At 38.8% G+C, this 26,997-nt stretch overlaps 3 protein-coding genes and 1 pseudogene across 4 annotated transcripts; 2 read left to right on the top strand and 2 right to left on the bottom strand.

The window, feature by feature from the left end:
* Window positions 1-854: 854 nt before the first annotated feature.
* On the bottom strand, window positions 855-1,441 carry LOC141841412 (large ribosomal subunit protein uL24z-like). Its single transcript, XM_074729585.1, has one exon. The coding sequence runs from the start codon at window positions 1,396-1,398 to the stop codon at window positions 943-945; it is 456 nt and encodes a 151-aa protein (XP_074585686.1). The 5' UTR covers window positions 1,399-1,441; the 3' UTR covers window positions 855-942.
* An 89-nt stretch (window positions 1,442-1,530) lies between these two features.
* LOC141838113 (protein SUPPRESSOR OF K(+) TRANSPORT GROWTH DEFECT 1-like) lies at window positions 1,531-7,984 on the top strand (annotated as a pseudogene).
* A 346-nt stretch (window positions 7,985-8,330) lies between these two features.
* On the bottom strand, window positions 8,331-10,583 carry LOC141838112 (DELLA protein SLR1-like). The gene has a single exon (XM_074725514.1). The coding sequence runs from the start codon at window positions 10,488-10,490 to the stop codon at window positions 8,616-8,618; it is 1,875 nt and encodes a 624-aa protein (XP_074581615.1). The 5' UTR covers window positions 10,491-10,583; the 3' UTR covers window positions 8,331-8,615.
* Window positions 10,584-13,495: 2,912 nt separating this feature from the next.
* LOC141837970 (uncharacterized) lies at window positions 13,496-24,038 on the top strand. 2 transcript variants are annotated; one of them, XM_074725346.1, is made up of 14 exons: window positions 13,496-13,848; window positions 15,011-15,101; window positions 15,210-15,294; window positions 15,398-15,482; window positions 17,369-17,429; window positions 17,951-18,020; window positions 19,233-19,278; window positions 19,359-19,605; window positions 20,880-21,085; window positions 21,180-21,254; window positions 22,674-22,743; window positions 22,877-22,957; window positions 23,478-23,557; window positions 23,676-24,038. In XM_074725346.1, exons 1-14 carry the CDS (start codon window positions 13,715-13,717, stop codon window positions 23,752-23,754), a joined length of 1,410 nt encoding a protein of 469 aa, XP_074581447.1. In that variant the 5' UTR covers window positions 13,496-13,714; the 3' UTR covers window positions 23,755-24,038. The 2 variants fall into 2 exon arrangements, with proteins under 2 accessions (XP_074581447.1, XP_074581446.1); XM_074725345.1 differs by having other exon boundaries at window positions 17,360-17,429.
* Window positions 24,039-26,997: the final 2,959 nt, after the last annotated feature.

The raw sequence follows: 26,997 nt of genomic DNA, 5'->3' as shown, positions 1-26,997 counted from the left end.
ATCATTTTTGGTTTTGAATTGCATCCCTTTATATGTTTTTTCACCTGTTTATCAGACCTTAGTCTAAATTTAGATAGTTTGATTCTTATAAATCGGGTTAAACTCGTGAATTTAGCTGACAGAAAACTCAAGCATCCGAGTTGCATGAAATTTGAATGAAATGCATGTTCTAAATTAATTTACAAATCATCAGAGCAATTTTTAAAGAGATTTTAAAAATTGAATGATGAAATGGGGTATGTGTGCGTTGAGTAGTGCCATTTAATAAATACCTAACGCGTTAATTAATAAATTGGCTTATCTTCGAAGCTTTGCCGAGCACTAGCTCCTATCACACTCAGCACGATGAGGTGGGTGAATTAAACTTATGCCCCTCCAGTTGAAGCAAAGTTTCAATTAAAGAAACGTTGCGTGGCCACTTCTCACAGGCCTCACTCACCTAATAAATAAATAAATGCTTTATTTGTCCCGGCCGCTGTATGAATGCTATCGGTTGAGTTAGGTGTTTCGTTTTTTAAACCACTTTAGATCGTAAAATTATTATAAAAAGTTGATGAATAACGCAGACAATTTGTTTTCTAGCAAACCCAAAAGTTTGCTAGTGATGCAGACAAAAGTTACAAAAAAAAAAAAAGCATGGAAAAAGGTTTTGCTTGGTCAAAATTGGCAGCCCTACTTTTTCTAGGCCGCTCGTCAAACAAACCCTTGAACTGGGGCTTCAGATGACAGAGAATCGGCGATCGAAACGCCAAGATGAACGCAATGGACTTGAAGAAGAAGAACAATTGCAGCAATTCAACAGATTTGGACTCCGACAAAATCTTAGCAATGACAAGTTTAGAGCTTTTAATACCTCAAATCCAGAAAACATTCTAGTCTTTTTAGATATCAAGAAATCTAAATGCATAACGTACAAGGGAAGACCGATCGAGATATATGAGATCAGTCGATCTCCTGAAGAGAAGCAGCTCCTCCAGCAGCAACCTCATCCGCCGTGAATTTGCCCTTGGCCTTGTCAGCAGCACGACCACGAGCCTTGCGATCAAGTAGAGCCTTGCGGTCCTTGTCGAGCTTGAGTTTGGTGATGACTACCTTGGAAGGGTTGATGCCTACGTTGACGGTGGAACCGTTAACCTTCTCCCTGGTGATGCGCTCGACGTGGATGACCCACTTCCGACGGTAAACCTGCACGACCTTTCCCTCCCGTCCCTTGTAAGTGCCGCGCACCACCTGCACCTCGTCGTCCTTGCGCACCGGGACCGACCGCACGCTGTACTTGTTCCTCAGATCGGTGGACAGCGGCGCGCTCATAAGCACCCGCCGGACGCTCGATGGAGCCGTGAAATGCGCCTTCCGGCACTTCCGGCGGGAGCTCGACACTCTAGGATTGTACTTCATTATGATCGACGGAGACGGAGGCAATCGGGAGGAGGAAGAAGCGGCGGCAGGCACAGGGGAACGGAGAAAAGAGCCCGAGTATATATATTTATATAAAGATCCATTCGGAATTAGGGTTCATATGTTCGTGAAATGACTATTGCACCCTCCACAATCCACCCACGAATTTGAAGACGCGGGCATGAGTTTAAGCCCCGACTGGGAGGTCTTATCCTATTTTGCTATTTCGCCCCGTCTTCATGATCTCGGTGTCCACTCGTTCGCGATTGGCTCAGCTGATCGTCCAATCTCAACATCGATCGTAACCCCTCGAATTCGTCCCTGCAGATCTGAAATTTGTGCCGGGTTCCCATCTCGGATTGTTTTCTCGTTATTGGCGATCGATGGAATTGATCTAGGACTGCTGTCCAATTCTGAGGTTGTTTGAATTCCTCTTTCTCGCCTGTTTTGGGTTGGGGTTTCGATTCTGATGTATAGCAATTTCAAGGAGCAGGCGATCGAGGACGTGAAACAGGCGGTGCAGGAGGATAATGCCGGGAACTACGTCAAGGCCTTCCCCTCTACATGAACGCCCTCGAGTGCTTCCGCAGAAGAGCCCCAAGATCAAGGAGGCCATCGCCCAGAAGTTCACGGAATACCTGCGCGGCGCCGAGGAGATCCGCGCCGTGTTTGATGACGGCGGCGGCTCAGGTCCCGCAGCCAACGGGGACGCCGCCGTGGCCACGAGGCCCAAGGCCAAGCACAAGGATGGCGAAGGTGGTGGCGAGGATCCTGATCGAGCGAAGCTAAGGGCGGGGCTTACCTCTGCAATAATCACGGAGAAGCCCAACGTGAAGCGGAACGATGTGGCGGGCCTCGAGACTGCTAAGCAGGCCTTGCAGGAAGCCGTGATCTTACCCGTCAAGTTCCCTCAAATTTTCACGGGTTTGCTTCTTCCACAAACCATGATTGAACCTTATTTTACTGTTTTTTCATGACTAGTGGCCCCATAACTATCTTGAATGTGAATTTGTGGATTATTATGCAGGAGAAACTTCGAAATATTTTTCCTTCCGCTCACTTTATCTAGCTCTTCATTAATCCAGCATTAAAACAGTGCTGTCTAGTTGCATTAAGGATTTCACATACAGATATTGAAACACAAATAGTCTATTGAAGCACAAGTGATCATTTTGAGATAGTCCTGTGAATTGAGAATTAAAATGAATTCGTGTGGCTTCCTGTGTTACTCCTCGTCCCAATAATGAGTTTAGAATAGGATGAATTACGTAGCTGATTCTTAATGGATCTGGTTGATAGAATTGAAGAGTAGATGATGTGAAATTATTTCGATTAGAGAGATGAGATGAGGAAAAAGTTGCCTCACCTGGTTTATGACTTAAGAGGCAGGTAAAAAGAAGGGGGTAAAAGAAAGACACTTTACAGATGAATCTCCTAGAATTTTGTATTTCTTCCCACCACACATTTTCCACATTTGAAAGTGAGAGGGCTTTTGTTTTAGCTAGGTTATCGCTCTACACAAAGTCCAATGGTGAGAAACAATCCAGATGGCCTAGAAGGTAATTGTCACCCATTTTGGAATTTTGTAAGTGTAGATACTGAAATAGGTAAGGCTGGAAGGATAGACATTATTTATGTATCTTTACCAATGTAATTGTACCAAATACCTTGTTAGTCATGACATAAACCTAGAAGGTTGGCATTCAATAGGCTTCTAAGGTTCCAATGTTGAACACGATCCATCAGACTAATTTATGGATGACTTCTGTAGACTGGGTATAATTTGTGTAGATATCATGAAAAATATACCGAACTGTTAGAGGTGTTGTATTAACATTCAATAATGCTTTATTTACCATGATACTAGTTATTGGGTTGCACAGGTACTTTCTTATTTGCATATAGATTGATGTTGTTTTGAGACTTATTTTAATTGGTAGTCTGTTCTAAGTTGGTCGTCTAGCTTGTTTAATTGGAAAACATCTATTCAATCAGTAATTACCTTTTGAAACCTGTAGGAAAGCGAAGGCCATGGAGGGCATTTCTTTTATACTGTCCACCTGGAACTGGAAAGTCATATTTGGCTAAGGCTGTTGCTACAGAGGCTGAGTCAACCTTCTTTAGGTTAACTCTCTATTCAAAAAACTGTTCAATTGAATTGGTGAATGCATCGACTAGAAATCTTTTATAGCTTTTATTGCTTAATATATTCATGCGATCTAAGATTTTTGTTGCATTTGTTCCTTATTTTCTTTATTTTCCTTGTACATTGCACCCTTTTTGCCCATTCTTTAAAAATTGTTTTAGAATGCTATCTCTTATTGCAAATCTATTCTATACTCTGAACCTTTTGGATTAATCAGTTTAAGTACACTAGAGGTCCCACTAAGGATATTTGTTTTCCACTTTGAAAAATGTGTTTATTTGTTTCTCATTGTTTATTTCATTTTTTGACACTATGTAGTGCGATTTTGTTCCCCATTTTCTATTTGATGTACACCTGGTTTGTTGGTAAATTATGCTATCTAGCATGATAGGTTAGTGTTCCAGATCTCTCAAGAACTTATAAATAAGCTCATCTATCTTTATATAGTAAAAAAACAGGTTTCTGATTTCATTTTGAGATGTATTATAAATAAGCTCATCTATCTTTATATAGTAAAAAAAACAGGTGTCTGATTTCATTTTGAGGTGTATTAGAACATTTGGTGTCCTGGCCTAGGTCTACCTAGGGGCTTGTTTACAAGAGAAGAAAGAAAGTTAAAGGAAGATAAATATCAAGAGAAGATTAAATAAAAGTCTCAAAATTTTGTTTGCTTGAGAAGATGGTAAACAAGGTAAGAAACAAAGTCGAAAATCATCAAAAGACTATTTTATCTTCTTCCTAATCTTCTTTCCAGCCTCTTCGTGGTAGCTGGCAAACTGTCCACTGTGGCAGCAAACAAGCAGACTGCTCTGCCATCAGAACAACTGCAGGCTACTCTGTGCAAGAGCAACAACAGGTTTGCATGGGAGGAACTCACCTGTTGGAAAACTCACCTATTGTTCCAGCAACGCTAGCACCATGAGAGTGGATCCAATGCGGGAAGTGTGAGGAAGGAGGAAGAGTAAATAGGTAAATTCATGGGAGGAGAAGTTTACTGTTTTCCTAATTTTAGGAAAAGATTGGGGCTTAATCTTCCCAATGTTTTACCATCCCTCAGTTTCTCTCATAAAAAAAGAAAAAGTCATCTCCCTTTTTTTTCCCCTATATTTTTGTGTTTTCCCTTCCTTCCTCGGAAATAGGGGCTTCTTGCATTGCTAACATTGCTCCATGCCTCAGGGATGTGGAAAGTGGCTCATGGAGTTACTTTTGCTAAAAAGGAGCTACTTTTGTTCTGACTATCACAACTTGCCATGGTTGTCCTGTTGATTCATTTTTCTAATATAATACAACTTTTGTTGTTTATCCTTTCTTGTGTTGTCTGATTCCATTAATTTTGACGGTATGAGTTTGTCCTTGTAACAACTAACTGAATAAAGCAAATTCGGCATAGGGTTTTCTGATAGATAATGGATAAGATCAATGTTGCTAATCCCAAATAGTTATGTTGAACACTGTTTGATGATGATGATGAACAAAGATTCTTATTGGTCAACCATATAGGATCACCCATAGTTCACATACCTATATTACCTAAATATGTTAAAACAGAAGCTAAACCTTTCGTTTTGGTTCATTTTAACTGTTTGATTAATGGTTTTAGCAAAAAGTGGAAGTTGATTAATTTACTCCCTTATTGTTGGTAGAATAATTTTCATACAAACTATTGTTTAGAGGTATGTTTGTTAAAATTTTGTCAGAGCCTCATAGGGCTTAAACTAGTTGTAGTTGTAGGGCTTTTAGCTACTCGGTCAGGAAGATCCCTTATTTTACTTCTTCTAGAGAACTGTTTGTATAAAATGTCAATGCTGCAACTATAATTTCTGGTTTATGTACCTACTCTCTCTATTTCTTTATGAGTGATGCTCAACAGTTCATTGAAGCAAACAAGTCTACAAACAATACTAGTGATGTTCTGAATTTAGTGAAACTGTTACAGTATATCTTCATCTGACCTAGTATCAAAGTGGATGGGTGAAAGTGAAAAGTTGGTTTCCAACCTTTTCCAAATGGCTCGTGAAAATACACCTTCCATAATCTTCATTGATGAAATCGATTCTTTGTGTGGACAACGTGGAGAAGGCAATGAAAGTGAAGCTTCTAGGAGAATCAAGACAGAACTTCTTGTGCAAATGCAGGTGATGTGCTGACATAACTTGTTTGAGCCTTTACTCAATATCATCTTAATATCCATGTAACAAACCACAAATAGTTATCCACCAAAATTAGACTCAGTTTAAAGCGTTTGCAGTCCTATTCTCAAGTATTTTTCTTCCCTTTATTTTTTGCTATAATTTTTCCTACTTTATTTTTTCTGCTCTTGCAGAAAATATGGCCTAAAGGATGAAGAAGATTTTCAAACTAGGTTGGTGAATATTCGTGTGAAATTGTAAATTTTTGCAAGTGCGATGGCGAGGATGGATCTAATGTGAGACCATCAGTGATTTACTCCTCTAAGGAATTCATTCATGTCCTCTTTAAAGCAATTTGACTTTGCAGGTTTATCAAAGTGCCAAACATTATTACCATATCTACATCCCAACAAAAACTTACATCAGATGAAATTAAAGAACGGACTACCAAATTGGGTCAATCGTGAAATAAGGAAAATAAGAAGTCAGAATGGTGATCTTTACCTCAGAAAGTCGCCGGTCAGCGTTGCAAAAAGTATTGCCTCCTAAACCCATCACTGGCTAGGGTTTACGGCCATTTTGAAAAGGTTTACAGCCAGTTTCTGGAGCGGAGTTGGTTTCAAGACGAGGTGAAGAGAGTTGAATTGGAGAAGAATAGAACGAGTTCATTTGCACCTACGGCACACAATTACAGTTTACAATTTAAAGTGTAGCCATCTGTTCATGACAATATGATCGATCCAAGATTGTTACGAGCAACTAAGAATGTGTGTGATTTCTGAGAAGTCACTGATACTGAATGCTACAAACTGATGGTTTTCTGTTTTGCTTCATAAGGATTTTTTCATGCGTAGCCTGAACTATTATCAGGGTTGGAGATTGCCACTTTCTCACTGCGGGAGTAAGACTGTGTCCATTCATATATACCCTGTTTGGTGGATAACTTGGCACAGCAGCGATGCGATGCCTCTGGTATTTAATGCGAGATGGCAGGCAGGAAAAACAGTGTGGAAATTGATTCGGTTTCGAGTTTCTCCAATGGTCTACTGGGCCTCTGGGTTAGAAAATCAGTGCTCCTGCTTCACTTGGCTTCCCGAAGATATTCACTGTTTACTATTGAAGATGGTCGCTTCCACAGGTAAGGCAGAAGTTCGTGTCCCTTATCTCAGATAAACAATTTGTGTCCTCACCAATGGGATTGTGCCGGCCATTTACAACTCCAATAGGTGGAATGCATTTCGCTGTTCCTGCTGAAATTCAAATATGATGCCTTTGAGGTTTGGTATTCTTGCGTAAGCGTTCATGTGCACTTGATCATATAAAAATGAACTCTAACCGAAAGGCATTTGCCATGCTAATTCAGCATTTAAATCATCAAGTGGTCGCCTGGGCGGAGGACTGATTTGACGGAGTAAATGAGATCATTTTTGTGCTGGATGCTTTCTCATTGAACCTGCTGAGGTGGTGCAGGTGATTATCTCCCAACAGACATACATATTCCAATAGCAAAATGTGGTGGGATTCAGATAAAGCTGGGGTGAGCAAGAACCGTACCAGTGAAAAAGGTGAATCTCTGCGTGAGGAAATTAATTTAGATTGCTGCAACTCCTGTTGAGCCATTTCCTGAATTCAATAAGCACTGCGATGCGCAGAACACATGAGAGCAGCTAGCAAGTTGGTGCAAGGGTGGACTTCTCGAGGTGATGCTCATGCGAAGACTTTGCCCGACATGGCAACCACGGCTGTGTGTGTTGGATACACGTACGGTATCTTTTGATTATGAGGTATAATTGTCTTTAAACGGCATAAGCCTGATGCAGACAATGGCTCGAGTGCGTGGTAAACAATGACTAGGACAATGCTAGCTTGAGCTTGTCGTGCTTTGCGCTGAGCACCGTCCTCTCTCTTCAGGGCAAAAACGAAGGGCAACTGGAATCTGCTGGATCATTCACGTGCCCAACGCTGACAGCTCTTCGAACTAGAAACTTGGTGGTATAACCAAAATAAAGTTATATCCATCGCCATTAACAAGGTAACTATACGATCACTATATTTCAACGAGCGGCTATAAACATGCAGACAACCATTCACCTATTTGTTTTCTGCTACGACAGTCCAAGAGTTTTTTTTCTCCTTTTATCTTTTATTTCGAGCATTTTGTCGTACTGCCTTAATAATTTACTATCTTTCTTTGTTATTTTTTTCAATTAATAATTCCATTTTGAAAATTGTGGTACGGATGGGGGTAAGTATGGAATTGGTGCATTGGTAAGCGTACTAACTTTGTGGGTCGCATTTGATCCCCAACTGGTAGTGGGCGTGGCCCCTATTATGTTAGTTCCCCTTCAGGGCCCCACCGTCGTCACTTTCCGGACAACCAGATGCTACCGGATTCCACTGCCATGCCTGTGATCGGGACGGTTCCAGTGTCCTCCTCCTTCCTGGTATCATCCATTTTTTACCAGATCTTTGATGATTATCTATAGTAAAATTGTAAAATATTACTGCCTTCGATTGATAGTGTAAACGTTAAAGTTTTTTTGTTTTTCCTAAAGAGAAAATCCTTATCAAAGAAAAAGGATTCTGTTCGAGTGTTTTTGACGTAAAGCATTTAGTTTTGAAGTTGCAACGTACGGCTGATCATGTCGATCCAAATATAGTAAAAGTAGAAATGATTAATTGGGTAGGTGCAGCTTCGTAGATCGATACATCATTAAAGTAGAGCGCCAGTGGTTCATGACCGATTTAACATTTGACGAAAAGATAAAAAAAGGACGGGAGGGGAAAAGAGGCCCCACCACTGGCGTGAGGGAGAGCCAAGCCTGGGCTGATCCTGCGGTCTAAGTTACCGTTTCCGAGTCACTGCGGACCCCACGCCGAACGATGCTTGGGGCCGTGCGATGCAAATCGGACGGCTGATACGGAGGGCAGCTTGAAAATGATCAGCGAGAGGAGCGAGGATCGGCGGCGGCGGCGGCGACGCGCCAGGCAGAGGCGGCGATCAGTGGGCGGGTGTGCCAGCCGAGGGTGAGGGAGCCGTCCTTCTCTTCCACCCGGTAGCCATCTCCGCCGGCGAAGAGGGCGAGGAGCATGCTAGCCTGCTTGAACGCGTTGGAGCCGATGGGGACGGACTCGAAGCCTGCCCCCGTCAACCTCTCACGCCACTGCTCCACCGCCTCATGCCGCTCCCTCCGCTCCGCCCCTTCGCACGCCACCACGTTACAGATCTGCCGGCCGAGATAAAGCTCTGACATCACCTGATCCCGCCCTCCTCCACTCTTCCCCCCGCCCTCCAGCGAGTCGAACATGGTCGAGTAGTAGCGGAGCGCCTCCGTGAACCGCTCGCGAAACGTCCCGCCGTTGTGGTTCGCTTCCTGCTCCACCACTGTCACGATGCGAGGCCGAACCGCCCTAATCGTCCCCAGCACCTTCTCCAGTGCTCCCGGCCGCGCCAGCAGCCGATGTAGTTCGAGCACCGAGTTCACCGCCACTACCTCTGGCTCGTTCTCCGCTCCGCCGCAGTCGTCGGAGTTTTTGCCGAGTAACATAGAAGGTTCCAGATCCGCGAGGCTAGAAGCCACGAAACCGCGGTAGCGGAAGTCCACACGGATAGTTTCAGCGAACTGCGCAAGTTTCCATCCTACCTCTTGCAGGGCGTCTGAGTTGTCGGGCTGCGGCGGCCCGATCCCTGTGAGGCGGAACGAAGGCGGTCCGCCGGGGCGAAGAGCAAGTGCCTGTAGAAGGGCGGGCCACTGCAGGCCCTGACGCATCCCGAAATCGATGACGTGCACCCGGCGGAACCCGGCGAAGGCCTCGAGGATTACCTGGTTGGCGGTGAAGTGCGCGAACTTGAGGTAGGGGCAGCTCTCGTAGAAGTGCGCGTGCAGCATGTCGTCGAAGGCAACGGAATCGAAAGAGGGGCATCCGACAGCTCCTCCCAGGGGAGGCGGCCTGTATATGCGGCGGGCGAGGGCCTCCGCGAAATAAGCGGCGACCTTGCGCATCGCGCCGCCCTGGGAAGCGGCCAGCACCGTGATTTGCTTCACCAGGGTGTCCGCTGCCTGGAGGTTTCCCTGTTCCACCGCCTCTGCGCAGGCCAACAGCGCGTGGACGAGGCAGATCCCAGCCTCCTGCGTGTCAACTACCACCGCTGGCAGATTGGACGCGGTTGAAGTCGCCGCATCGTTGGTCGACGACGACGACGAAGGGGGCGAACTGCAGAACTTGATCCTCTTCGAATCTCTCGGCGACGGATCGACGACGTCCATCTGGGGATCCGAACTGTAGGCGAATCGTCCTCGAGCACGCGTGACGTTGACAGCTGGGAGTGGCTCGAGGTCGTAGACTTGAGCCGGGCGGCGGGTAGACAGAGGAAGCTCGACGGTTGTGATGGAGGATTGCTCCGCATCGGAGGGGAGAGCCTCGGGATGGCGTTTCTGCTGTTCGAGCGGAGCCGGGGCGTTGAGAGGCGGCGACGAGACAGGAGGAGGCCCGTTGAGCTCCGAGAGGATGTTATCGACCCAGGTGGAAATGTCCGAGGGGTTGTAGTGGACGGTATCCGCCGCCAGTTGAAAAAAAAGGGCATCATCGTTGGCGACGGCGCTGCTCCCCATGGCCATCTCCGCCTGCTCCAGCTTCTGCGCGATGTCGGCCATGTTCGACGAGCGGACTTTGTACCCCAACGCCGCCAGTAGCTCGTCCACGTCGCTGTCCTCCGCCATCGCCGCCTTTTTCTTCTCGGACTCCATCTCCGGCGCCGCTCCGTACCATCCCCTTCCGCCGTGGAGGTTCCCTTGGCGCTCCCGTTGGAGTTTCATTGGTTCAATTTCGAACCACAAGTAATCAATCAATCTTCCTTTTATTCTGTTGCGAACCGGACGGGGTCAACCCTCGGCCCGGACTCCCTCCACCCTCCAACGCAAATACAAAACGCTGAAATAAGAATTATGATTTATGAATATTTATTTAAATCTATTCATTTAATTTGTCGAGTTATTTAAATTTATTGAACCAATAGAATCTGAGTTGCTTGGCTCGAGATTTATACGTCTCACTTCCCACCAATTAATTCTGACATTGAAGGTCAATTCAATTTGATGCCAAGTAGTGTGGAAGAATGGTGTATATTACAGCAGCATATTCAAGCAAGCCGGAATCTCATAACTTGAAATTTTACTCCCGTTTAATATCTAATTTTTAATATCGAGCTCGCGATGCATTTACTTTATTCTATTAATTGGATGATTGAACAGGAACAGGAGTAGGAACAGGTGGATGAACAGTGTGGAGCATGGACACGGAGTTGGGATTAATGAGCGGGCGGGCCCCCCTCCTTTGCCCCAACCGCGCACGAGGGCGTGGTCCATCTGTTGCTGTCACGCACAGTCGCTCGGCTGGGTTCGGTCCAAGTTCACGTACACGTCCACGTCCACTCGGTCCGGTGATGATCAGATATTTGTGCGAATCCAAGCTCCAGATCATGTTCATCGAAGCCAGTTTGAACACAATTTGATTTTCTTAAAAAAAAAACTATTTCTAGATTCTTTTTTTTTTTGGTTTTTGCATCAGATCGTCATCGCACAATTTTAAATGAACGGATTCCAGATATGATGTCGTCTTTCCAATCTTTTCGTATAAATAAGCTCGTTTACCCATTCAATTTTGCTCGTCTCATCTGTGACTTGAGGCGCCATTGAATTAAACATCGGGCACGGAAGGCAACTAGGAAGGCTATTTTAAACATCCCAATGACTTCATGTTCTACCCTGGACGACGTTGATGGAATCAAACGCATAAACCAAACAATTATCTAATTTTTTTGCTTGTTTAATTGTAGGAAAAAAAAATGTCGCTCGTTGATTAAACTATTAGAACGAGAATAAAGATGGGCGATTAAACAGAGGAGCTTTACACTAGTCGAATATTTTATACACGCATATATACGAATATATTATGAGATGAGCATTGTCGATGAAGCGATTCCTTCACGGTAAGTTGACTAATGGAGAATGTGTAATTTATTCTGACCATTTTGGAAAGGGCCAAGGAATCTACCGGCACGGAGGAGAATCTAATTGGCTATGGGTAGCTGTCATTAGCTCCAGGATCTGCCAGATTTTACGTTTATAATTATCTATTTTTTTTCTTTGTATATTCTGTGTGTGTATTTTGTACGCGAACTTGGCGATTTGATTTGTCGTTTGTCGTTGGAATTTGCAGACGTGATTTAATTAATGCAACTTGAATTATTAAATTAAGAGGGTGGGCCGTCGGAGCCCACTTAGTTTGATGGGCCGAAGATTATCAATGACGACTCGAACAACTTTTAGTTAGCTGGTTTATTTAGAGAGGAACGGGAGGAATTTATTTATGCGTATATAAAACTTAAAAGTAACTTATCGAGAATAATGCTGAAGACAAAAGTAATGCAAGTGGAAGCGTGGTCAGAAGCTAAAGCAGAGAGTAGTGGAAGCTTTAGAAGAAAAGAATTTTGCTTTCTTTAATTTCAAGTGGCATGAAAACGAAGGATGGACGTCCTCTTCTATCTCTGTTTCATTTTTATTTTTATATCACATGTGATTTCATATTTTATTCATCAAATAAATTTAAAAAATAAAATGATTCAATTTGTTTAAATATCATATACATATGCTGCATGAATTTAGAACTTAATTATTTGACAAATATCCTATTTTTCATCATCGCATCATGTCTAAGATCCTTTGTTCATATGATAATTTACCATCTAAATATCAACTCGATTATATATGTGGAAACAAAAGACCCTTATAAAGAAGGATAGAATTTATTAAAATATGATGGCGTGGACCATTATAAACTCTAAAAGACTTATATTTGTGTTGATGTCTATACTTTATCAAAGATTTTAAAAGGATTGATTGTGGGAAGAGATTTGATTTTATCATTTTTATTTTAATCAAGATAAAGGAAACTTAATTTTTTTAAAGCCTGTTCTTGTATATATATATTTTTATTTTTTTATCAATGAGTCAGATAAGAAATGATTCATGTGTCGGTAGGAATAAATATAGAGGCAAATGAGTCAAATATAATTAAATTTTATATTATTCAAATTTATTTAATAAAATATTCAAATCAAACTCAAGGAATCTTTGACAGCTAGGTTGGCATCCCAATTTATATCTCTAATTAAGCCTAGCTAAATAATAAAAAAAGAAAAACATTATCAATTAAAAATGCATTATATATTTTTGAAAAAAAACTATTTTTCCAATTTCATAGATGGTGATGAAAAAATTGTAGGCGATATAAAAATTAAATACGATTTTTAAATGGTGGAGCTTGATTTGAATAAGAAGATATATTAAGACGTGATTTGGCCAATTCAGGGATAATTTACTACTTATTCCATGATTCGGTAACCACAACAAGAAGATTCTTTCTTTGTTTTCTTTGCAAAATAGAAGTTTAGAGTGATTCAATCGGAGCAACCGTGCCTCGGTTGCTTGTATTTATAAGGCCAATATCGTTCTGTCACAAATTTGTGGTAGAACATCCAGATTATCATTTAGGTATCCGCGATTCGATCTCCAGCTACGACATATTTGAAAGAATTTTTCTCTAAATGGTGATCACAATCAAAGGATGCTTAAATTTGGGTTGGCCGCTGTGTGCGCTTCTGATTTATCCTGATGGTCGAGAAAAATTTTTATAAAATCGGATTGAGTCAATATCACTTTTAGAAATTGAGTCAATGCAACTAATTAAGATTTATCAATTTTTTTTTTATATAAGGCCGACATCGCTGACTCGACCATGGTAATTTCCCGGGCTGACTCGACGACCTTCCCCAAGAAAGATCCGGAAAGAACCAGGGCGTGAAAAATATCGATCTTCCCGATGACCTTCGCAGCTCCCCTTCGTTATCCAGCTCAACCAGGGAAATTAGGGTAGAAATCGCGAGCAGCGGTTTTCGTGGCGCCGCTTGTTCGGATACCGTGACGGAAGAGAAGAGTTTGAGAGAGAGAGAGAGGGCGAGAGATAGAGGGGAGCGGCAGCTATGCATCGGCAAAGGGCCATGTCGTGGAGGAAGGTGGGGAAGGCGGCGCAGGAGCTGGCAGCGCACGCGTTCCTCTTCTGCTTCACCTTGTTCCTCGCCCTGAAGATCGATGACCGGACGTCCTACTCTTGGTGGTCAGTTCTGCTTTTGTTTTCGTCCCTTTGTAATTTGATGTCCTTTTCCTCGATTTAATTGTGTTCGCCTCTGGATTTTTTTGCCATGAGAACACTTTTAGCCTTTCAGATCTACGGTTTGGCGGTTGATTTGGTTAATTGGGGGCTTTACGACTAAGTGTGGGTAGGGAGGACTAAGAGGATTTTTTTTTTATGCAAGTTTATTCCTGTTTTCAATTCTAGGACTCTAGTTTGAGATAAGGAGAGCAGGATTGAGTGTCTGCGACTTCAAATTCTCTGCTTCCGCCTCTCCATGTATCGCGCCTTTCGTTCTGCCCCGGTCAATTGTACGATGGCTTGTTTAAATCTCTTGGTTGCTCTTCTAACTTGCTTTGATTAATTTTGTCTTAATATTATCTCGGAAAAGTCTCTTTTCTTGTGAGAACAGGACAATGCTCTGGGATTTTGTGGTTGTTATCATTATCCTTCGACAGCATTACTGCTAGTTTAGATGCTAGAATTAGGAAATTGCTATTCTTCCTATGAGCAGAGATGATGAATGTTAAATAGTGATTTTTCATCTTGTATCATTCGGGGATGCTCTTTCAGGAGTCAATGCTGCATGAGCTTTTGTAAAATAGAAATTATCATTTTTTTAATGCATGTGCTACACCTACATACAATACATTCCCAGGGAAGTTAGTAGCATTTTTCGGATTTTAATACTTCTCGGAATATGATATTGTCCTGCCGCCAAACTTGGTCACATGTATGGGCTGTTATTCTCCATCACCAGAAGTGTCTGTAGTATAATGGATATGTCACATGGGGCACTTTGTTAAATAAAATCTGAATGAGGGATTATGTAGTATAAGATTTGTGACATATGGTTTACCTTGTCATACTGGTCTGGATGTAGCATGTATCTTTAACACAATCACAAACAGTGACAAAAATATACTATCATTGAACAAGGGGATTACTCCTCACAATTTGTCTTTATCTCTGTTGCAATTCTATAGATTTCTATTGGTAAGGTGATATTTTTTTAATTTCAAATTTCAATAGATTCTATCCAGATTCCCTTTTACCCATTATCAACCAATGTTATGTTGTTGTAATCTACATTAATTTAATGGCATATATTTATTGTGTTGGTCTTATTCTTCTTCTGACATGCCAGGATAATATTTGTTCCTCTTTGGCTATTTCATGCTGTTGTAGCACGAGGAAGGTTCTCCTTACCTGCTCCGTCATTGCCTCATGATCGCCACGTATGATTCAACTTTTAATGCCTCTTCATTAATATGTACTTTTATTTATGTTATAGCTGGTAATAATTGCCATTTCATTAACCTGGCCTGATATACTTCCTTTTACAGTGGGCACCTTGTCATGCTGTTGTTGCAATGCCTTTGTTAATTGCCTTTGAACTGCTCCTTTGTATATTTCTTCACAATAAAAGTGGTAAGGCACAATTGGTAGTAGTCATTTTCTGCACTGCACAAATACTTCCACTGGCAAGTATATTAACTCTATTAATCATTTTTATATTTGAACTTTCATACAGTTAATGCTGAAAATTATATCAACTTAAAGGTTGTGTTTCTTCCCCTTTTGGCCTTTGAGATAACCATTCTTGTTGATAATTTCAGGTAACTATATTTATGTTGTATTTATGTTATTTTACAGTGCAATTGCAGAAGAATATTCACTATTAATTGGACATTTTGTCTTGTTATTAGCACCACAATACCATATCTTGAATATAAAATGTAAGGCTGGCTAAAACTGTTAATTTTCATTTATGACACTGCAACTGATCATTAGCCATAAACACCTTAAGCTAATTGCCATAGCTTATCCAGTTTTTAATTTGTAGGAAGGTTAAGAGATTGTGTATCCTTGATAATCTTAATATCTATCCTTTGTGAGTTCTCACTCGTTGAGTTTGTTTTGTGTTGTCTTCACAAAACTCAGATAAGGCTTAGTCTTTGTTTGCTAGAAGGGATAGAAGGTGAAATCTTTCTCTCACATCACTTTGGCTCAATCAGGTGGCATATGATTTAAGCCGTCCAACTGATTATCAAAAAGCCTAAGAATTAATTATTTATGCTGTTTAATTATTATTTTGTTTTTTTTCCAAGTTCTAAAATAATAATATAAACAAAAAAATTCTTTCCCTCCGTGGAAATGATGGGAAAGTTCTTTCTATCCCTCCTTCCACCTTCTTCCCAAGTATACTGAGAAAAACCATTTCTTCCCCAACTTTCCCTACCTCTATTTTTTCCCTTGTCTTTTCCCCTCATCCTAAATGCTAGGTTAAAATAACCTTATTACTGTAGTATTTTACAGTATTAACTGATTCCCTCAATGTTTCTAGCATGATCGCTTTTGGAAAGTTATTAGCAATCTATGTACTCAAGCTAAGTTGGTACCTAATGATCAAGGGAAACCACAACAAAAACTTTAGTTTTGCCTAGTATCATTAATGTCCATTGATTTTAATCCATATCTGAACCATCTAAAATTTGTCAACATGGGCTCAGATAGGTTTAATTTCAAGTATAACAATACTAGTGTTTACGGCTTTGTGGAATGGTAGAGTCGGTGCTGATTGGACTATGTGATTTTGCAGGGAGTTGATGTCGTTTTTACATTGATTAGAAGGGAAAGAGAGGAAAATCACATACATGAGTCCCTGAAATTTCTTCCTTCTCATCTCAGCCTAGGATTCCACTAGTTTGTCATCCTTCATCATAGCTTTGGCATTGCCGCCAGCCTAGTGTTGGACCTTCATGCCCACCTTTCTTGTGAATCTTTCGCTGCCAAAGCTTTGTTATGATGTCGTCCACCTATGCTAAGGTTTTTACATGCATTGATCCTAGTGTCTTGCTGTAAAGCTTCTTCTCTTCTGGATTGGGTGAGATAAAGAGCATTTAAGATTGATTTGTATCTGTAAGATTGATTGAATTTATCCTATGGTTCATGACTTTTTGAAACTTGCATATAGGATGGTACCTCTATTCAGATGGACTTCCCGATAATATTAAGATAGTTATTGTTAAGATAATTTACTTTTTATTGATTTACGTGCTTAAAGTTTCTTAATAGCGTTGTTTGAGTTTACAACGTACTATTGTATTTGAGAATGAGCTATAGAATGTTGGGTTGCAAGCATTCATATACTAAGAAATGCGAACACTTATCAGAGCATTTTCTTTTATGAGAAAAACAATTGCTTATAAAATCATGTACAAAAGAGGCAGTTGGATATCTAAAAAGGGAACTAGTAATATTGGTTAACTTCCTTAAGGACTATCTTCAAATTAGGTCTATTTCACTTTTGTTTAAATTGGACTATGGTGACTCAATAATAACTGTTAGGAAATAAGAAAACAGTGCATCTGAAAACACTATAAAAGATAAAAAAGGCAACAAGAAGAAAAAATCCATCACATTTTAGAGTTATCACGTCACCTTGAAATTCTCTGGGAAATTTGATCTCTCCGGCTGATGCTCTAATTTTCAGGATGTGTAGAGCTTTAATGCCAGGAGATGAAGAGAGCATGACTGATGAAGCTATCTGGGAGACACTTCCTGTAAGTTCACTTCAGTTGGATTCTTCAGTTAGTCTCAGTTTTTATGAGTATATTGGTTTCATGATGAGAAATAATATCAATTTGGCATCTCTTGGGAACTTGTTTTTGAAGAGGGATTGTAAGTGTTATCATGTAGAAAAGTTTCACTAGTAAATGTTACAAAAAGAATTCAATTCCTTCCTAACCATTGTTCTTTTATATATATATATAATGGAAGATTTTGTTCATCCAGATTTCCAGTTGTCTATTGCAGCTTCCTATTTTTCTGTGATCCTATCAACTTTTTATAGGTCATAAGTTCCTAGTTTTTATAGGTCACATGAAATTGATATTAACTACTTTTTTGTTACATTGAGCAATGTAAGAAAGATGCATTAATAATAAAAGGAAAATGAACTTATGTTAATAGGCCATGTTGTCCTTTTGCATTAGTTTCTAGGCTAGAATATTGTAAACTGCAATATGATTTTGTTTTTGACTTTCTGAAGTTTGTATACTAAATACTATGGTACTTGTCTTAGCACTTCTGGGTTGCGATCTCCATGGTGTTTCTCATAGCTGCTTCCATATTCACCCTTCTTAAGCTGTGTGGTAAATCCCCCGTCACCATTTTTTCTGAAGCTTTTTATGTCTTGCAGTTACAAAACATTTAATATTATCATCCAACTTTATATGAACGTTAAATTTGAGCTCTAGTGTATTTATGTGATATTTTGTTCTTTACATGTTCTCTGGAAAAAAGAATCTAAGATTCCCTTTAAGGGAAAAAAATATCAACAGTTAACTGGAATTGAAGACAGTCAAATTGTAGTTCTCAAATTGGGATTTCATTCGGATATGCCATGGTTTACCGTTTAATATCTGTACAGAACCTTCAAACAAATACCGAGCTAATGGACAAGAAGTCAAAATGAATGAAATTCTGTTGATATTACTATCATGTGGATCTGTTTTATCTGGACTCTGGTTTAGTAAAAATAGAAGAGATGGATAATTAGTGCCTTAGTATCTTCTCATATATTTGAATGATGATTATTCTGGTCCATTTCTTTTCATGAACGTTATTCTGTAAATCCATGTTAACTTGATATTCTTTCATTCAGACACGTGAATAATCTGTATTTCCATAACTTGATATTGGGATACAGTAGGAGAGATATGCAAGACATGATGGAGATTTTTCTGTGCTAGCAATATGGACAATTTTTTTTTACCAAATAATACAACACACGTGCGCACAAAAATGCAAGGCAATTCCAACTGTAGGATTTTATAGAATTGAACATGCCGTCACAGGATAACCTAATAAATAAGGTACGGACCTTTCTGTTTCCATCTATGCGCCTGTTACCTCCCTGAACTTTCAGGAATTGGCTGGACAGGCTTAGAGAACAATACATTTATATTCCTGATCTAATGCTGCCAAGCACTTATGTGCTCTTAGCCTGTGCTTTGGCAATTTGAGTTGGACTTGCTATACAGGGCTCAGAGTGTAGGTTTGATCTCTAGAAATTTTCTGTCATGTGTTTGCTGATTAGTGCCTTTGTTGAATGCCCAAATAAAGGAGCATCCAATGTTTGTACTTGAATATAAATTAATCTTCATCTTGAAACTTATGTTTCTCTACTTTTCCCCCTCATCTCCTCTCTTCTCCTCCATCTATTATCTTCACTCCCCTTTTCTCCTGTTTTCCCCTCTCTGATTCTGTGTTTAGGATATTCAATATAATTTTTTGTTTCATGTATAATATTTCAGATGACAGCTACTTCATACAATTTTGCAACTATCTTTTTGTCAGTGCAGGTGATGTTGAAGCGCTTGGTTGGTGGGATCTATTTATAAATTTTGGGTAGCACATCACTCCTTTCTATTTCACATTAGTGGTTTTACAATACCACTTGTATGTTCTGATCTACCAACCATTTTCAGAATTGCAGAATGTTTTGCTTTTCTTGTGTCTACAAAGTGGTATAATCTAATGATCCATAGGCGTCCTTCTCATGGTGAAGCTTCTTCTTCAACTGCAATTAGGTATCGGGATTGGAATAGTGGTCTTCTGCTCTCTTCTATTGAGGACCATGATCAGGATAGGTTATGTAGTCTGCAAGACATTGGAGGCCATATAATGAAAATTCCTATTGTAGTTTTCCAGATTTTTCTTTGCATGCGCCTCGAGGTATGATGTGCATTTGTAGTTCCTATATTTTTTTCTTCCAACTGTTGGATGGGCATGCTTCAATCAGTCAACGATATGCTTGTTTACTAAGTAGCTCTTATTCAACTAAGAATAGTACAAAAACACTTGATATAACAGCACATTGTAAAACCACCAAACGAGGCTTGAATTATTGAGGACTTTTGCACATTGAGAAAATATTTTTGATGCTGATGGTGTACTCCGCCCATCCATTTGTGTATTAATAGATGCTGCGAATAAAAATCTCTATAAAATTGAACTTGCTTAACTATTACTTGCAATATATTCTGCCTACAAATGATGTTCATTTAATGGCTCTTACATCTTTTGATTCAAGTAGAGGGAGACTAGCACAAATAATAGCCTTCTATGTCTATGTTAAGTTGTTTCATCAGTCATCTATTGCTATGTTAGAGTGCTTTTATGTTTGGAGGATTATCATTAAGGCAATTTCTTTTGTGCCATTGTAGCATTGAGGGCATGGAATCCATCACCATAGTCCTAGGCACGTATGGTGCTATTCTAATCTCTGTCACTTGATTTGGGGGTATACTTATTGAAATGAATCTAGGTGTTTGACTCATCATTTACTAGGTGTCCAAGTTGCTGTAGTACCTGTATTTGTTGTGCTGACATGGGTAAGCGGTATGTGAAAAGTTCAATTGAAAAAGATTCTAGTTCATACTAATTGCATGCCCAAAATTTTAGGTGAAGAATGGTGCGATCATGTCCTTGTCCGTGTGCGAGCGCTTAATAAGTTAGGACAAGTCTAAGCTAAAGGGGAACTTGAAAACAGGAATGATGTAGTATTTCCTTGCATTTAATATTTGAACACCATATAATTCTCCACTGAACTTTTGAATGCATTAATATTACAAACTCTGTTAACCAAAGTACCAACATACTTGCAAATGGCAACTGTATAAATGAACATAGATAATCATAACCGTGGATCGATAGGCTTTAAGTTCTAGTTCAAGGAGTCTAATACAAGAGCTGTCCAATAGCTAGTTTGTTCAAGTAATGACAAAATGTAATCTTAACGAAGTGAAACCTTGAACTAATAATGTCAATCTTTTGTTGTATTAATTTTGAATGCTAGGAAAATCAGCTATTACCCATTATTTAATTCGTTTGCAATTAGAAACTAGAATTGAACATAGTTCAAAGCAAACATGCTAAAAAACTTGCTACTGCAAAGTTTGTTTATATTATGACATGCTGATATGTTTGTTACTTGTTTGCTGGTTCAGGGAACTCCTCCTAGTGCTCGTCATATTCCAAGTCTTGCACTTTTCTCGCCATTATTTCTTTTGCAAGGTGCTGCTATACTATATTCTTTTTCAAGGTTGGTGGAGAAGCTTGTTTTTTTACTTCATAATGGAACTATCGATAGTAGATATCTCAGAATTTCATCAAATGTTCACGACTTCTTTGCCTTCGTGCATCGTGGTTCAAGGTACTATTTTATTTGTCTACCAATTGAATATGATATTTTGGATAAAAAAATTAGCTCTCTTCTTTATTGGTACATCTTGTCCAAGTTGACACAGATTGTTTGGTTGGTGGTCAATTGATGAAGGAAGCAGAGAAGAGCAAGCTCGACTGTTTCATGCTGAAGAAATAGGGTATTTTTCCACTTCATCTAAAACTCTAGATATTTATCTGATGAGCTGAATAATCAACTTTATGTGCTTAAATAAAGTGAAGTGGCTGAACTGTTATGCCAACTTGAGATATTAGCCTCCAAATTGCACTTTCATAGCTTATTGAGAGATATGCAGAGTGTTACTTTTTTGTCTTGCGTATTTCAATTCAGTGTTTTCTGCCACCCTGTGCATGCTAAAAATCAAACTATGAAATTATTTGGAACTGAGTCGACTAACACTTTCCATCTGGTGATTTTTAACTAGAAATTTGGATTTTTAATTTTTTTTTATCAATTGGTCATTGGTGCATGCTAATAATTCTCCCCACTATTTTTTGATAGTCCATAATTACAGTAAGCCTAGTAATAGTGTACGAACATATCAATGCAAAACAATTCTTGCTAGTATTTAGAGTGCAAAATCTATATATATATATATATATATAGATAGATAGATAGATAGATATAGATATAGATATGGCTCCTTGGTAGTCGTTTATCTTAGATAAAGTTTGACTTGTGGTGATAAGATGAACTCATTTAATTGTATTCTAGTTTAAATAGGAGGTGAAACTAACCAAGCTTGCAAGAAATGAATGGTTAAGCTATATTTTTACATTAGATGTAGATTCTGGAAATAAAATATTTTGTTGTTGTGAAAATGATGGCTGCAATTTGTTCAAATGAATTGGAGAGTGGACAAGTGATCTCTCATGCTATTGTTAATTTGACCAATGCTTGATTTGAGATACAATGGAGAGCTCTTAACCATGATGGAAGAATAGACATTTAGACCACAAGTTATGAATACATCTACCATGTAAGGACCAAAGGTATTTTACCATTCATCAAGATTGATTTAACTGTCCAAGTACGAGACACCAGTAAATCTTGCTAATCTGAGTTTGTGAATATTTCAGCTTCTAGTGGTCAACTTTGGGGAATATATATTGTAGGAAATTAAAATATGTAAGGAATGAATCTAATCACGGTACATACCTTATATTTTCTTTGAATGATTTCTTAATTAATTTTGAATATCTAATAATAATAATAACTAACTCTTTAGGAATGAATCTTTCTAGACAGGTTGCCTGGCTGTGGGTTTTTATGATAATACTTGTGTCTCATTTTGTGCTATTTGAAACACATAGGATATCATCATTGGTCTTGTTTACTGTTGAAGATTAGTAAATCTTCTAAAAGCAAAGATAGGCATTGTCTCTTCTTAACAAAATATTTTGAAACACAAAATTCAAGAAGTAGATCTCATAATATAAAGAGATTGCTGATCTTCCTCAGACTAGTATCTTGGTTCAATGCTGTAAATTACTTGCATTGAAAGTAACTAGTAGGACAACTAGCATCTTTCTTCTGACCATTTGGAGTTTCTCTTTAGGTATAACACTTTTTGTGGTTATCCACCTGAGGTTGTGAAGAAAATGTCAAAGAAGGATTTAGCTGAGGAGGTACAGTGGATTTTTTTTGCTTGTGTCAATCACCAAGTTGTTTGTTATATTCTAGAGTTTTAAATACTATACAGTAGGTTTATGTACCACAACACTGTCATTTGTTTGATCCCCATCTGTGTTTGTACCTCAGGTTTGGAGACTACAAGCAGCTTTGGGGGAACAAGCTGAAATAACGAAGTATAGCCAACAAGAATATGAAAGGCTTCAAAATGTCCGTATTTAATCTAAAATTGGGTTAAAAAATACCTGTTTGAATAGCTAGGGTTTCTAATTCCTGTTTATGCCTTTTATTTTGCTTTTATATATATATATATGCTTCACAGGCTTCAATTATTGCTTTTCTCACTCAGCACGATGATCTGTATAGATTAGCATTATTGCTAATTTACACGCACAGGCTGACCTGTTACTGACGGATAATCTATTTGGAGTAGGAAAGATGCCATTTTAGTCAATTAATAAGAAGAAACAAACAATAAGTGGTAGTTGTATACTTAGGAATAAGCAGGCATTAATGATCATCATCTTATCTATGGTACGAATACTGAGGCCAGAAAGCGGATAAGATACAACCACCCAGTTTGCAGTCCAGAAAATTCCTTGCACAATGTCTTTTTGTATTTGATACGGTGGACATCAGCTGTTGTTTGCATTGCATGTTCCTATATTCTCTGCAGGTTCCCTTTTGTGCCAAATTTCTGAAATAATTTGTGTATTGTGGTCTATTTCAGGAGAAAGTGATATGTAGGATATGCTTTGAGGCAGAAATATGCATGGTCCTTATTCCATGTCGCCACCGGATTCTTTGCAAGTAAGTTTTGTGCTAGTTTGTTTCCATCTCACAAGGGTGGCCATCATGGCTATTGGCAATACCTTCTTGATATGCATTAATTGATGTTTATAGCTAGTATTAACTCCACTGTCAACAGGTCCTGCTCTGAGAAGTGCAAGAAATGCCCTATATGCCGAGTACTGATTGAGGAGCGGCTGCCTGTATATGATGTTTAAGTTCTCTCACCAATAGAAACCCACAAGTAATTTTAAAATCCTCACCGGCTTGTGTTCATAGACAGATGTATATAAGTTAGAGCTTTCGAGTGCTGTAACTAACTCCTTTGTGTATAGTGGTGCTTACATGGGGTTCTAATCAACAGGAAAGTACAAATAGGTTACTTTCTCAATTAGAGTGTGTATTTTTTTTTTTGTCGTAGTCTGTGTGATCCAGAATTGGAAAATATACGAATCTGTTCTGTCCAGCACTAAATTTCAACGGTTGTTAGTTAATTATTGCTCCCTGCTTTGTCTATATAACATTCTACGATGTTGTGTGTTAGCAAATTAAGGTCTTTTTTAGCGGACCATGATGTTTTTGGAACAGGATAAAGAAAACGAACACAAATGTTTGAATATTTTACTGTTTTATGGAAAGATGAGGCCTCTTCCAATGCCTATTTTATCCAACAACATTATACCATTTGGGTGAATTTTATGATTATGTATCTCATTAATTCATATTGTTAGTGATGTTTAAATTTTTTTATTTTCCAGAGTTTTGTATTTTCCTCATGTTTGTAATTGTGCAAGAGGCGTCCCATCCTTCTCGATAGCGCTCTTTCAAGAGTTTGATCAATCAAATAAGCAGTGGAAGTCCTACGGGATGAACTATTTAGATGGGTAGGTCAATTCTCTAACTTCAGTTAATTTTTGATTGCTCTTAATCCTTCCTATCCTTTTAGATGCATGCATAAACCTTTTTTTTATCTCTAGTCCTGGGACCTAGCTAGCTAGGCTACATCTGAGGAAAATGTATTTAAACTTTGTCAACGTCTTTTGTGGTTTTGACAGTGCAATGCTTCTTTTTTTACTTTGCTATGTATGTGGTGCTTTTGGCATCACGTCCAGGATTTCTGTAGGTCGATGTATCTTTCAGCATCCTTCTTTCGGCCTCCCATGGTGCACCACTAAGCAATTTGATCATACAAGTCAAATGATGCGAAGTGTCTTGAAAGCAATTTAAATTAAACGATTAATGCTTAGAATGTATGCATGTAAAATTAGAGCGTCTTTGATGAATCATATTGTTCATGGTTTCAAACGGAGGTCAAGGTCGGCTGCCAGTGCTGTCTCTTCAGTACTGACAAAAGAGAAGCCATATGGCTCAATTAATTAATGGTTCATTGTTTCTCTTAGCAAAAGCAAATGGTGATTTTTTTTCTTCTTTCTTAATTTCAAGTCGAAGAAAACGAGTTTGGCTTTCCGGCCACCTTTGATGATGCATGTGACTTTGACTTGAGAATTTTGTGTTGGTTGTTGATGTGCATTTGCTGAAAGGTTAAGTAAGCCTTTGGAGTCGTTTAGGAATATACAGCAGCATATACAGAGGCACAGATGTGTATCGACATATATACTTTACATTGCTCCAACAAATTGATAACCACAACTTCATGGACCCAAATCACTAACCACAACTAATGTCCAGTTTACTCCAGAGGACAAATAAATAGATCATCCTTAGAGATAATGATTGGTACTTATCGGCCATCAACTCCCGAGCTTGCGAGTAAATCGTGAGTTGATAGACACACAATTGATGAACGAGTTCATAAATCGATTGTGAGCTCGTGACTAGGTGATCAAGGAGCTCACAAGTAGGCCGCGAAGATTTGAGAAGAGGAGAACTTTGCCCAATAGATCAAACACTAGTGTTTCTTGCAATGCCACCACCTAACATTTTTTTACACTAACTATATATATATATATATATATATTTCATTAGGATACAACCAAAAAATCTAGTATTTAATGATATTAGTAAATGTCAGAAACATGATTCAGTGTTATTATATCAAAATATTGTACACTTTATTTGATATTTTATGGTGCATGCTAGCTAGAAAAATATAAGGCCTGTAATTTGTCTATATCATTTTTTTTTAAAAAAAATGTAATGCATAATTAAAGTCGAATCTTTATCCACTGAATAAAATCGATTATATATTAAAAAGTACAGAGTTTTATTGATAGTTTATATTTTAGTACGGAGTTATTATTATAAATAGTTTCTGATAATTATCTGAAGAAATAATCATTCAGAATTGACAAGTGAAAACAATGGCTAATCATGCGTTTCACTGTAAATAAATCGACAGACTAAACCAATCAAGCAAACAGTTGATATTATGAGTTTAACAAATATTTAAAGTTTTAGTATTAATTCCTACCATTTCACCTAACACGAGTAATTGAATAAATTTGAAATTTTAAAAAGGATAATTTCCCATTTAGTTTTATATGTTACATTTAATTTAATTTTAAAAAATGATAAATTCCAGTCAGTCTACTCATTCCCTGGGGTGGCCGGTCCGGTCCTAAAGTTTCTCACCGACTACCAGGTAAATCGAGAAGCACATACGGCGGCCAATCCAGATGCCCAGCATCCTTTGATTGCGTTCCCCATTTGAAAGAAAATTCTTTTAAATATGCCGTAGCTGGGGATCGAACCGTGAGTCCCTGGATCACAACTCGGATGTCCTACCATTGCCCCATTGCCCCAGGGACAAATTTAATTTAATTTTAAGATATTCTGTCAAGTTGTTAGGTAAAATAATTTAACTGAATTAATTAAATTAAATTATTATTATTTCTTTGTCCCATTAAATTAAACAAATATTTATTGTAATCCTTCCAGATTAAATAATTGCTCCATCGTAAATGAGGCTAAATAATTGCTCCATCACAATCATAAATGAGAAGAACAAGGAAGAATTAAATTTAGACATCAAAAAGTTCACAAGCCGTAATCATGGCCCCACTGAGAGATTGCTTCGATCCACATAAGATACACGCGATAAGGCAAATAGTGTTGGGAGATTCCCTCCATACATATGATATACACGAATCTCGATTAAGCGGAGACAATATTCTTTCAATTGTGGTCAATTGTAATTTTTAGATTTACCTCCTTATAGATGATGATGAAACTGACCGTGCGAGATTGCTGGGTGGCAGATTTCACCTTTGACTAAAGATAAGACAAATAGTAAATATGGAGTGGAGCATGATTTTGATAGAGGAGAAATGATGTATGAAGGTTTGCTATCTATATCTAATAATTTGAGTATTTTTTGAATTTATCTTGATGATTAATGAAAAATTTTTATGAGATGAATCGATTAGCTTAAGACTAATCGGTTATCAAAAGAAAAAAAAAGATAGAGTGATGACTAAAACAATAAAAGCAAAAAATTAAAA

The sequence above is a fragment of the Curcuma longa genome, chromosome 11, assembly GCF_044706935.1.
Source record: "Curcuma longa cultivar G26 ecotype Majalengka, Jawa Barat chromosome 11, ITB_CL_G26_1.1, whole genome shotgun sequence".
Classification (NCBI taxonomy): Eukaryota; Viridiplantae; Streptophyta; class Magnoliopsida; order Zingiberales; family Zingiberaceae; genus Curcuma; species Curcuma longa.
Note: the sequence above shows the minus strand (reverse complement) of the source record. Positions and strands in the feature narration are given on the sequence as shown.

Coding starts and splice junctions, on each gene's coding strand:
- LOC141838112 (XM_074725514.1), bottom strand. CDS start 10,490: ATGAAACTCCAACGGGAGCGCCAAGGGAACCTCCACGGCGGAAGGGGA.
- LOC141837970 (XM_074725345.1), top strand. CDS start 13,715: ATGCATCGGCAAAGGGCCATGTCGTGGAGGAAGGTGGGGAAGGCGGCG. Junction 15,295..15,397: donor ATTTCTTCACAATAAAAGTG/GTAAGGCACAAT, acceptor ACTTTCATACAG/TTAATGCTGAAAATTATATC. Junction 21,255..22,673: donor TTTCATGCTGAAGAAATAGG/GTATTTTTCCAC, acceptor GTTTCTCTTTAG/GTATAACACTTTTTGTGGTT.
- LOC141841412 (XM_074729585.1), bottom strand. CDS start 1,398: ATGAAGTACAATCCTAGAGTGTCGAGCTCCCGCCGGAAGTGCCGGAAG.